Genomic DNA, 13261 nt, shown 5'->3' on the forward strand with positions numbered 1-13261 from the left:
TGTCATAGGCCCCAAATACCTGAAATATTGCGTCCTTCCCAAGGACCCCTCAGGTGTTAGGATTGGCAGAGGGGGGCCTTTTGGTGATCTGCCAAGCTCAGAAGCTTAGGTGGCGGCGGCAGTCCCTAAACTGTGGAACTCCCTCCTCTTCTTTATGCAATACTCATTGAATGCGAAAGACACCTGAGATGTACATTTTCAGGACCCACCTTATTTTTGTGATTACGTTTTAAACTGTTTTTGTGTTTTATTTTAAAATTCTGTTTTAGTTGTTGTAACCTACCCTGGGACCTTAGGGTGAAAGGCAAGTAATAAATTAAGATGATGATGATGATATAGCGCTCCTTATCATATGCTTCAACAAGTAATATATATTTAGTGCAGGCACTTCATATAATAACACTAACATATCCTTAATGGCTGTTATGTTGGCATGTTTTGTACAAATGGGAAAGGGTGGGCTAAAACACATTCAGTATTACCACGTAGAAGATGGGGTTTGTGTGATGCTCTCATGATGGCCCTAATGCCTGATCCAGTAGTTTTCTACCTTTTAGACCTGGGACTGGGTTTTAGCTGAAGAAGTAATTTGGAGACCCACTTCCTCATTTTTAGCTTTCATCTGTGTGACCCACGTTGGGTCAGACTTCAATTCAGTAGCAGGTCCCAACCCACCAGCTGAAAACCAGTGGAATCTCAACCATCCCTGAGGTTGTGAAATCACTATAGCTGCATACTCCGCTGACCTCTCTGACCCAAACATTAAGATTATTCGTCGTAAAAGCAATTATGCTGGTAATTTGATGCTAAGTTTGCAACTCCTGCACTGATGCAAATGCATTAAATATGAAATCCATTCTACATTGTGCAAAGCAGCCTGAAGTTTGTTTGTTATTAGTGGTATGCAGAGAGAGTTCTGAGGTTGCCAATTGCTCAGTTCTGGTGAGTGCCTGAAGGTTATGCAGTCTTAGCACAACTCATACGGAGAACAGCGGTTTGGGATCCCTCCCTCCCAAACCCCCCTTCCTTTGAAAGGCAGAAATGGGACAGTTTTGGGGTATACCTCTCTTTCCCCAAGTAGAATCCTGGTCGGTGTCATACTGGGCCATATCTGCAGCCTAGGACAGAAAGAAAAACGGTGTTTTGTAAATTAATTCAATAAATAATAAAGTATAATGCAGAAAAATGCCATCTATAGCATGCACTCTTTAATATAACACTTTACCTGTGATGGGAAAGTGACAAATCAGCTGCAACATGCATATGGATATGGATATGATGAAACTTTTTGAAGTGGTCTATAAATATCTATAACCACCATAAAAACAATAGCGATTTTACTAAAGCCAATTTTTAGTTTGGAATTCTTTAGGCATACGAATTATCATGTAGCTTTATTACTGAAACTAGGTGTGGTTCAAACCTTGTATTTCAAGGTGCTGTTTTTTCTTGAGGTATCTGACAATGGTTGTGTGAAATATCTCTAGCAATTCTGTCCAAAGGGGCCTGTCATTAATTATTTCACTGAAGTAACAATGCTGTCAGGTTGCATCTTATACACGCTTAGCTAAGAGTAAGTCCCACGGAGCTTTTTTGGGCTTAATTCTGAGTAGTCATAAATATGATTTCACTGTTAATCATCTTACTGAAGTAATGCTCCATTATTTACTTTTATTAATGTCAAGCTCACATTTAAGCTAATGCAATTCATTTCACTTTCTCATTTTATTTTTACATTTAGCTTGAAGGAGAGCCTGTTCTAATGTTTCCTCATAAGTACAGGCAACCTCCGATTTGCGAGGGGCTTGCGTTCCAGGTCACTGTGTGTGACGGGGGAGCGCACATAAGTTTGTGCTGCCCCGTTATGCTCCCGCCCCCTTTTCCGGTCACGCAGTCAAACGTCAAACGGTTGCTGCCTGTAATTCTGCTTATGAATTTTATTGTGGTGATTATTTTCCTTCCTTTAACGAAACAATGTCAAATTTACATATTATGCATCATGATAAACGCATTCATCAGATTTAAAGTGTCTCTATGTTCTTAAAAGGGACGTGGGTGCCACTGTGGGTTGAACCACTGAGCCTAGGACTTGCTGATCAGAAGGTTGGCGGTTCGAATCCCCAGGACGGGGTGAGCTCCCGTTGCTCAATCCCTGCTCCTGCCAACCTAGCAGTTCAGAAGCACGTCAACGTGCAAGTAGATAAATAGGTACCACTCTGGCGGGAAGGTAAACGGCGTTTCCGTGTGCTGCTCTGGTTCGCCAGAAGCGGCTTAGTCATGCTGGCCACATGACCAGTAAAGCGAAATGAGCGCCGCAACCCCAGAGTCGGCCACGACTGGACCTAATGGTCAGGGGTCCCTTTACCTTTATGTTCTTAAAAAAGAAAATAATCAGCCATGGTGGTATGAGGAGGGCTTTTAACCCTTTCCTCCAAGTTGAGAGAGAAACAGAGAAAGGAGTAGTGGGAGAATACATCTCTTTGGAGATAGCCTTAAAGAGGAACAGAAGTCTATGGAGCTGGTAGCCAAATATATTTACTCACAGAAAAAAATCAACTGAGTGCCATACAGAAGTAAAAATCACATTTCCCACCTGAGGACAGCTCTTAAAGTTGTGATCAAGCCACCTGACAGCTGGCCCTTTCTGCAAAAGCAGATCCAGGGCCTCTCCAGACACATGTCTTATGGCAGGTATTTGCAACAACAAACATTTTCAGTGCAGATTTGTACTGATTTCCCCTCCTGATACATAAATGTTCTTCAATACTCTTGCAACTTTGAACTCCTTTGACTCCTCCCCCTAGCTGTCAACTTTTCCCTTTTCTTGCGAGGAATCCTATTCGGAATAAGGGAATTTCCCTTAAAAAAGGGAAACGTTGACAGCTATGCTCCTCCCAGGCCACTGTTTACATTCCCTCCATGTTCCCACCACTGCCTTTTCCAGCAGTGGACCGTTACCCTGCTCACACAAGCAAAGCCACTGGAACTGGAAAAAAGATCAGGCCTGCAGGAATTTTGTCTCTTTCCCCACACTTCTTATTTAAGCACAGATTGTTTGCGCTGTGCCACCGTGCCAGCACTATACTCTCACTCTTAACAGGCTGTGATTGCTGTGCTCAGTTTCACAAAAATGTCATCATCACGAAGCGTACGTGTGAGTGGCTGCACTGAAGAACTGATTTCAATTTGGCACATTGCCGTGGTGGCAAAGTGCATCAAAGGTGACAGAAGAAAAACAACAACAGGAATATTTCTAGTGTGGAACTTTTGAGGCATTGCTACTTTTGGCCTGTGACCATCCTAAAAGTTTTAGAGTCACAAATGAACTTGAATGCTAGAGCACATTTGAGCACTGCCGGGAACACAAAGAATCCTGAATACACAATTTAAAAAAGAAGTCTAGAGCCCTTGCCCCTCATCAACTGTCAGTTGGCCCAACCCACGCCTTCAAGGGGCCAGATGAAATTCAGCAAAAGGCTGAATCTGCCCTCCTGCCATAGATTACTCACCCCTTATGCCAGATCAGGCTAACAAATAGCCTGACCTGGCGCAAGCACAGGGAGCTAGATGGTTCTTCAGCCTAATCCCATATGACATTGTATTTGCACTTAAGACATTTTTATGTCTACCTACATGGTGTAACCCATTCTTTCCATAGTCAGGAAGAGAAGCAGATTTGGAATATGGAAATCCTACAAAAGAGACAGAAGAGATATTTTTTAAAAAATGCATTGTCTGATATATGCATAGCTCAATAAGCAAGAGGTTGCCTCAATAATTTTAAGTTGTACTGTAGAAAATAGACAGGTCTCGTCAAATGTATCAAAATGGAGGCAGAATCTGCCACATCAACTCTTGAGTTTCTGTGTATAAATGCAGCTGCTTTTATGTTATACATTATTTTATAGGACAACAAGCTAACATATTTCATGAAGGATCAGCAGATATAAGGATTATATCCATTAGACTTCTTCCAGTCTGAAATTGAGGGCTGAATTTCCATAAAATGTCTGTATTATACTCAAAAATGAGGGAAGGAGCAGGGATAAAAGAAAACCGTCAGTCCCTGCAGAGTGCCTCAACTTCTACAGAACATTTTGGGGGTCATGTGGCGTTTTCCAGATACTCCCTTTGATGTTCTAGGTTAGGCACATTTAGAAGTATAGAAAAACCTTTCCATTTGGGTTGGCGATTGATGGCCAGTCAGTTAAACAAAATATATTTTTGATGCACTTTGAAGCTTTCACATGCATTAATTTAATCTAATTCTTGCTTGGAAATTTTGTGGGTGTGTTTGTATTGTAATCTGCTCTGGCCTCTGGCAGCGAAATGAGACCGATCCCTCCCTCCGCAAGAAAATAAAGAGGTATGAGTGGCTCAGAGAAGCCAAGTGGTTCAGCTGGTTCAGCTGGGCAGATTTAGAACTGAATGCAATTTCTAAGGCCAAAGGAAACACTGGACAGTATTTCAATACAGAGAAGTGTTCAGAATCAAAAGCAACTCATCGTGGGTGTTAAAGAAAATGTCAAATTTCAGTGGGTATAGATACAATTCCAGATGCAACAGAAAACAGAAAGCAGCCATCAGCGAGCCTTGAGGCCTCTCGGTCCAGAAGTACCTAGTGCTAAGTGCTGAACAGTGTGATTACAGCTAGGATCCTGTGAACATTAAAAAATAATAATTATTGAAGATTTTATTGGTTTACCAAAGTACATGCCTTGTATATTTTTTTCAGGTTTAAGAATCTTTTTTGCATTTGAAATGAAACATTAGTGTTGTATACAGAATGAAGTTGAGGAAGAAGAAGGGGGGAAGAGGGATAGTAATACTTGGTGTGGGGGGGGGTTTATGTCAGCGTCACTTGGGTAGGTTCATTTTCTATTCCTTTATTATATTTCCTAGGTAGTGAGAGAGGTTGCTGGGGGCCCAGGGAATGGTTGGTTTGCATGTGGGGAGGGGGGTTGTTGGGTCAAGTTAGCCATATTAATTTGTATGCTGTTGGTAGGTTCTTGCTGTTGTCTTGTTTGGCTGTGATATCCTGTGCACATTTTAATTCTATATGACTCACTTCTGAATAAACAAGGGTAGAATCAGATTGCCAAATTAGTTTCAGCGGGACTTAACTAATTCTCTCTAGGTTGTACCCAGAATGTTATGATGACAAGAGCTTCTCTGCAGATCATTTGGGATTTTATGAGAGCTAGATGGCATGCTGCAAAAATATGTAAACACAACATTTATTTATTTATTTAAAAAAAACACCCAGAAAAATACTTTCATTGGAACTAGAATTTAGTTGCATTTTAGGTAAACACTTTGAACAACTGGACCACAAGACTATATTGGCAAAATAATGCTATTATAGGATTCAGAATGGTTCCCGCTATAGCTCTTGTCACAGGGCTGCTGGAATGGTTCTGGCTTGATTTAAGGGCCCAATTCTCCAAATTGTTAAGGTCATATTGAATCCCGATTCTGTTTTCTGCAGCATTGGCTACCCTGCCCAGTTTGGTGCCATCTGCAAATTGGATGACCATCCCCTCAATTCCTTCATCCATGTCACTTATAAAGACAATGAAGAAGAAGATGCCCAGGACAGACCCTGCAGCAGCCTTGGTGTCTTCCGCAAGCTTTACCAATAACTCAGAAGGAGCAGTTCATAGTGTTGGGGTGCTTTTGGATCCATCTTTGTCATTAGGGCCCCTGGTGACTTCTGTGCTTAGAAGTGCCTAGTTTAGGCTGGGAAGACACTGTGGCCAGGATAGCCTTACTACTGTTGCCACATGTGCTAGTAACCTCCCAGATGGACTACTGCAATATGCTCTATGTGGGGCTGCCCCTGAGGTTGGCCCAGAAGTTGCACCTAGTAGAAAATGCAATGGCTTGAATGATCAGTGGGGCAAACTATAGGAGTTATGCCTGCTTTATATATTGGGGTGGGGGTGCAATATGGATAGTACAGATTTACAAATATGTATAACAGGGACAAGTGTTCATTCTATCTTTACTTTCCAGTAAGACACTTTGCAATGAAATATTTTAGGAAATGTTGGCAAATCTTGAAAATGCTATTAGTTAAGTGGCCAGAAGTTTTTGGACACTTGCTTTCACGGATCACTAGTCATTATTCTTCCATATTAAATGGATCCCTCTATCGATAAACAGGCGGTTAAGGGTGTGCAAACACTGCACCTTCTCTGCCAGTATTAATGCAATATATGGTGGCTGTCCCAGTGCCAACGCCTCAATAAAATATACAGCTTTCAGCTGTCTTCTTACAGACCACCCAGGTGCCTTCTAGATATTTTGGACTCCAATCCCCATCAATCTCAGTGATTACGCGAGTTGTACTCCAACAATAGCAGGAAGGCACCAGGTTGCAGAGGGGTGCCATACAGACCCTCCTAAGTCTCACGCCCTATGTCTTTGGCTGAATGTTGATGGGAGATCTGAAACCTCCCACGATGTGCTTTCCATTGCACTTTTTGAAGCGACTGTGAATACAGGTGAAACAGCTGAAGTTCAATGCCATCACTTGTAGGTTAAATACAGCTGTTTCTGGTGAAAAACTCCCTGCCCCACTACAGCTGTGTTAATGCAGTAATCTCAGTAACTGTCACCAACCTGCTTCAGTAAAAGGTTAAAGATGATCAGTAACCACTGGTCATATATTTTTGTATCTCATTGCTATTCAACTCCCACCTTACAATTTTCTTACGGTTTCACTTCATGGATCTGATGAAGTGGGCTTGAGCAACAAGCAATTATAAATGTGCCAGTCGTTAATGTGCCACATGACTTTTTTGATTGTGTTAATCAGGTCTCCGTCAATTTACTTTACCAGATACGAAGGGGGTGGGAACTTCCAGTACTTACGTAAGTAGGTGCTGTTTGCGTTACTGTGCAAACGCTGAAGCTCTCTGTCGGTTCCAGGACTTTGTGGGAGTGACTGAATATCCAGATCTGGAGAGTTAGTTCTGGCATCCACCTCCCCTTTCAAAGTCAGCCAACTTGATTTTAGCTGAGAAGAACAAATCCCAGCATTAAAATGAGAGGCTTTCCTGAAAATTCATATAGGGAGGAATTGACCGTGTGAAATATGAAAGTAAAATCAAGTTTTATCATTATTTTGAAGCCATTTGTATCAGCAAGAAAGGATTTCACCACTGAGATGTTAAGAAGGATGGGTTTCCTGTTGCTCCCTTACCGCTTTCCAATTTCAGTAAGATATCAGGCTATATGAATATGAGCAACCTACCAAAAGAGGAAGTAAGGAGTAGCAAATCTGACAAGTTGCCTTCATGTCTGGGGGTGTGTGTGTCACCAGAAGGGTTTAACATGCCTTAAACCAACATCAGCAGCATGCAAGGCCCATTTACACAGCCGACTCTGAATGTTTTTTCCGAAGATAAAATGCTTCCTCCCTCCCAGTCCAAGTGCTCAAAAAACCTGACCAGTCTTACAAGCAGCACTGTCATTCAGTTTAAAAAAATCAATTATCAGAGGTTTCAGTGATTATTCAATTATTTTGTGCATGCATAAAATCAGGTGATGAAAAATGAATTATTCAGAGCAAGCACTCTTAGTATCATAGCACCTCCGCACTGTGAGGTCAGGCACCTTTAATATTTGCATGAAATGAAAGATTATGCATTGACCCCCTGTAATTTACCCCAGGCAACTACACTGTTATATGAAGGCTAATAAAGTACCTGTGTAGCGAGATCAAAGGTCTAGCCACACCAGCAGCCTAAAAAACCAAGTCCTGAAAATGATGAAGGGCAAGATGCCGGAGATTCTCCTTTCTGGGTGTGGAATCATTTAGTGCCAAAGTGCCCATTTGGGCTCTTCTTAAGAATACGGAGCAATAAAACAAAATGAAATCTCACTGCAGTGTTTTGCATAAACTGAGTGTCAATCTGTGTGTGAGATAATGAAGCTGTTGTCTTGATTTCAAGTTGGTGGATGAGTTTCTCACCTTCTGCTCACCCAGGCAAGAGAAAGAGATCCTTGCTCCCTGTCCCTGTCTTCTGGCAAGTGCTGGCGACTCTCAAGAGGGGTGAGGAGCCAACCTTTCACCTCATGTCAGGCTGGGACATGCACAGAGGTGGCAAAAGAAAATCTCGGCGCTTCTGGGTGCTGCCCAGCCCAGCGTGAGGCTGACTTTTACCCTCAGAGGAAGCACAGCATAGCTTGCTCATCTTGTGCTGTGCCAGGGAGAACTCAAAAACAGTAACCATTTGTCTTGAGTCTCCCCCCCCCCCAACATATACCAATTGACTTGATGACATGAATAAATGTGCCTGGTTTGTGAAGTCTGGTGCAACTGCCTGAAGAGCAGAGCAAGGGAGCTTTCAATACCTCTGAGCTTGACTTGCTGCATCGAAGATAATGCCTGGTTCATTTAGGACATTAATTTTAATTAACTGGTTTGTTTAATGAAGCAGCCCTACTTATAAGGTATCTGGGTGTGGTGACATTACCACCTAATATCCCTAATACATTTCTAAAGTTTTCCTCAAAGTGTCTTACCAGTTTTTCATTTTCTATGCCTGCCTGCCTGCCTACCTATATGAATCTACACCCCGACACCTTGGCTGACACAAAATGCAAAAGGAAATACTGGGTCAGCCACATTGTTATACTGACACCAGCCAGGATAAAATGCCACCTTCTGGATCATGCAACATACTCTTGGCTGGGTGATGTGCTGATAGGACAAATGTGTGGATGATCCGCAAGTGGAACAAGTTCCATGTGATCTATACTTCTAGGAGTCTGTTTAATTCTTGAACCAGACACTCAAAAATTTATCTGGACTTGAAAAAAGCTATAGTGCAAAAATGTGGAGAGCTTCGCCAAGGGCTTCATTATTACAATTTGTATTTCTTTCCATTGCTAATAGTTTTCATAGCCTAGATTCATTAACACTGGGTGTTATCTTGGGCTGTGGTCAGAAACCTTTGGAACCACTTCAATGGAGCAGTTCTGCTGATTCCAGTTAGACCATTCTGCTGGATGCGATTCTATTGATCACAGATATTTAATTAAATTTCTTGCCACTTCAAAGCAAACAATAAAACAAAAAGATCAGGAGGGTATATTGCTTTTTAAGCACCATTTCAAAAACTATCCCCATGCAGTAGGAAACTATCATTCTGATGCCTTCAAAATTTACCTTCCTGCTGTCTTGATCACAAGTACTGCTGTCATCATCTGATTTTCTTGACGCTAGACAATAAAAAGAATTTCCAGAGTAAAAATAGCATTTTGGTTTGTTTGTTTTTTAAAGTGTATTCTGCAAACAACAACAGGTTATATAAACAAACCTGCAAAAAGAGGGTTATGAAATGCTACATTGGTCAGTAATTATGAAATTAATATGAGGGGCGGTGTACTAGCAAGCATCCAGGCCTTGTGTTATAGAGATGGGGGAGACATCCATGGCTAAATAAACTGAGCTACTTCCCCCCATTGGAAAGAAGCTTGGCTTATTCATGAGTCATAACCAAATTCACCCTTCATAGCACCACATCCCCCAATTCTCTTCCATGTACCCAGTCCTTCCCCAAGCACTTCATCTGTTTCCATTTGCAGCCAAAGCTAGACAGTTGGCTTACACTGGGCAACATCTAGAAATAAATGAAGTATGTGTAGCATAAATTAAACAATTGTTTCACTTTTCCCACTTCACCAAGTGGCAGGAATCTCAAGGTGGCTTCCCTCTTGATTATTGGAGGCTTGTGGTACCTTTTGGAATAAACCACTATTTAGAAATGTACAGTTTGTGCAGGGTGGGGTGGGGAAGAGGAGAGAAAACAGACAAATCCTATCCATTAAAAACAAAGCAGCTGTTTTTCAGGAGCCAGGATGTAGCTGGAGAATGCAAACCTAAGTGTGGTATCTAATGGCAGTCAAGGTTTAAAATCATGCATTTCCAGCTCTCGGCTGCATATTGTAGGTGTAAATTGCATATATGTGGAAGTAGGGAAATCTCCCAGGAGATGTATGCTTAGACATAGCCTAAATGGAGCACATAAGACTCGCTTAACTTAATGGGACTACTTGTGAATAAATATGCACAGTTGCACATCTCCATGCTAAAAGACACATGAAACATGGTATCTTTTTCTATCATATCTTTCTAGTCATTCTATAGGAAATCTATCGCTATGGCCACAAACTCTATTTTTTGTTAGGTGGACCAGTATTCATAATCTCATCAGAGTTAACCTCATAAATAACACTGTGGAGCACATGGTGAGGAAAGTATTGCAGTGTTTTATCCCCACAAATACTGTCTGTCTATCGATCGATCAATCAATCAATCAATTGCATAAATGTCAGTAAGTTTAAAGTCCTCCCTGAATCAGCATTAGATCTAATGGAATAATTGTCCAGTCCATGTTGCAGCTTTACTGTGGAAGTAATTCCACATTAAACAACACAGACAAGTCTCTTTGCACAACGCAATAGATGAAATGCTTGGAAAATTCAGCCTAGCAGGAAATAATTCCTGGAAACGCCACATGACTGGATCAAATGGTTATTTTTGTGACACCAGGAGCTGGAACTAACCAAAACAAATTGAGAATCTAGCATATGGTTTATCTTAAGCTTTAAATTCAGCACAAAAGAATTAAGCAGAACTCTCATCTCAAGGTGAAATCATTCCTGCCCCCACTCTTAATGCAACAGGAGATGAACTCCTATGGACTCCCAGGGCAGATTTTGTAGTAGAGGAAGAAAACAAAAAGCTTTATAGGTCATTTGAAAAGAGAGTTTGTGCCTCTCAACTCCACAGATAGTAAATGTTTTGAAAGACAAAGAACATTCACATGCTAAATTCTAAACTAATTTTCACAATCCTAAAACTTGCTTAATATAAAATAAAAGAAGGAGAGTCTTAGCTACATAAAGCAGACCATCAATACCCAGTCTTTTGGAAGTTTCTCATTCTGGTTTTAAAATGTAGCTGCAATGTTAGTGAAAGAATCTTTTTTTGCTGTCCTATTCTCCTGCCCCCAAGTTCTGTTGCAAGGTTTTTAAAGTTGGCACTGCATTTGCTAGCTTTAATTCTTAGAAGATTTGTGCAACTTGTTTTGGGATTTATTCAGAACAAATGACTGTTTCCATGGATCTTTACAGAAAAATGGACTTTGTTTTCTTCAACAAGACATATTTTAGGTCTAATGGAGCTAGCTTTTCAGTTCTCTGTTTACATACAAATAACTCCATGTACTCAGTGTTCCTTTTGTGCTTTGAGACAGCCATCTGGTCTGCATATCTGGTCCTGTGAATGAATTTTCTCTCTCTAGTAAATATGGCGGTTAACTCATGTATGTAAATATGAAGCATTATTGCTATTATTTATTAAATTTATATATGACCCTTCATCCCTTGTGAGAAAGGCCAGCCGTCAGGGCTGATGAGACTTGTAGCCAAACAACATCTGGGGACCCAAGGTTGAGAAAGACTACTCTAGAGTCAATGGTCAAGGAATAAAACACAATTTTGAGGCAGCTAGAAATTGCTATCAGGTCCATCAGGGCTACAATAAATTATTGGCTTGTGTAGAACTGCTGCACTGTAGTTGAGGTTTCTCTGAAACATGCTGCTAGTTCCATCTCTGACCTCAAGACTTCAGTTCTGGCTGTTACGTGATTCTGTACCTGTTGTGTTCCCCTCTCCCTGAAATGACACTAAATCCTCTATGGGAAGGAATTAGACAGGAAAAAGTCAGAATAGGAAGATTAAATGTTCCTACCCCAATTGTACTTTCCCAAGTAAATTAGCAGGTCCCACCCCTCGATTTCCACCACCATGGCTGCTTTGAAATAACAGGAGGAGATACTGATCATGCCATGTTTACCTGAGCTCTAATTCACCAGCAACATCCTTCTCTGTTGACATGATCTGGGTTGATTCAAAACTGACAGCATGTCATAACCACAACTTTGGAAGACTATGCTCACAGTAACTGGAATACTCAAAAGCAGATGCAATGTGATGGAAATGTCTCGAAACATGTCATCTAATCCAGTTTCATAAACATACTGCAATGGACTCTTATCCTTTTATGACAATGCATGATTTAGCCATCTTGAGTGCATCCAGTTCATTCAGCTAACAGTAAAGAACAAATTCCCACAACTGATTAACTGTTTCTTGTGGCAACTGTCACCATTTGATGCACTGGGGACTGAACCGCTCTTGTTCTGTGTTACAGAAATGCAGGGTTGGTTTCAGACTTAATAATGCTTAGAGTAAACCCACTGAAATCAATGGGATCTAAGCTAGTCATTAATTTCAAGGGGTTTACTTGTTGAAGCATGATTAAGCCTGGATCCAAGCCACCAACTCTAACATAAATAATGTGTCTTCACTTCCCTCATTTTTAAAAGCTGTCTTCATTTTTCAGAGGTTTAGCAAATGCTTTGAATCCGCCCTATATCCTTCCCTATGTCTTTCAGCCATGTGTCTGAAAGTCTGAAACATGTGTCTACACTTGGGATTAATATTTAGATCACACTAACCTCCTTACAGTAATTTATTGTGTGCTATAGCAAAATATATAAACACTTTTATGTCTCCAACAATAAAGCCTTGTTGGCATTCGTCTGTCCTGAGAGACAATGAAGTGCGTCTCTGGGGGTGAAGTCAAAACACTCCGTTGATGTGAGCTCCCCAGCATACAAGCCTGAGCAATGTGTATGGAAGTCCTGGGCTGCCCAGATTATAAGGCTCCCCTCTCTGCCTCGCAGGGGGAAAAGGAAAGCAATGCGTTTGGAAACAGGTGGCTGCAGGAGTTGCCGGAAGGAGGCATACAAGGTGCCACCCAACTGTCCTAGGGACTCCACTCAGATTTGTGTAGGGTTTGCTCCTCCTGAAGATATCCCACAAAGCAGCAGAGCTTTTGCAGAGTATTCCTTTTCCTAGATGGGCTCCCTTCCTAGGTTGACGAGCCCCATCTGCTCCTCACTTCCTGTTACAGTATGAGCAGAAACCGCCTTCTTGACTCTTGGACCCCCTCTTGGTCTTGTCTGCTCTATCTGCTAGAGCCTGTCTTCACATGCAGGGGAACTCCCTAACTCACCAAGGGTTTGAGACCCATCAGCTCCCCCATCTGGTTTAGCTGACCAGTTGAAGCCGTTTCTCAGGGTGCAGCTGCTGTCACCTGCTGACAGCTCCTAGGAGCCTCAGGTGAGAGCTGAGTGCAGGGTGGGGACCAAAGGTGGAGCATGGCATGTCCCTACACCAG

The 13261-nt window shown here is 41.7% G+C and overlaps 2 protein-coding genes across 9 annotated transcripts in view; one reads left to right on the top strand and one right to left on the bottom strand.

Moving 5' to 3' along the window:
• ABLIM2 (actin binding LIM protein family member 2) overlaps positions 1-13261 on the bottom strand; it is a 53454-nt gene that overhangs the window by 2836 nt on the left and 37357 nt on the right. For all 8 annotated transcript variants that reach the window (XR_013394298.1, XR_013394301.1, XR_013394299.1 and 5 more), the window contains 4 exons: positions 9179-9231; positions 6877-7021; positions 3634-3692; positions 1064-1118 (listed from right to left, as the gene is read on the bottom strand). Coding sequence is in view for 1 of the 8 variants with exons in the window: in XM_028743600.2 (XP_028599433.2) it covers positions 1064-1118; positions 3634-3692; positions 6877-7021; positions 9179-9231 (312 nt within the window). In the remaining 7 variants the exon portion in view is untranslated. The remainder of the gene's footprint in view (positions 1-1063; positions 1119-3633; positions 3693-6876; positions 7022-9178; positions 9232-13261) is intronic.
• The window catches only part of PSMA4 (proteasome 20S subunit alpha 4), a 132946-nt gene continuing 119799 nt past the window's right edge, over positions 115-13261 (top strand). The window contains exon 1 of the mRNA XM_077934554.1: positions 115-121. The gene's annotated coding sequence lies outside the window, so the exon portion shown is untranslated. The remainder of the gene's footprint in view (positions 122-13261) is intronic.

The sequence above is a fragment of the Podarcis muralis genome, chromosome 9, assembly GCF_964188315.1.
Source record: "Podarcis muralis chromosome 9, rPodMur119.hap1.1, whole genome shotgun sequence".
NCBI lineage: Eukaryota > Metazoa > Chordata > Lepidosauria > Squamata > Lacertidae > Podarcis > Podarcis muralis.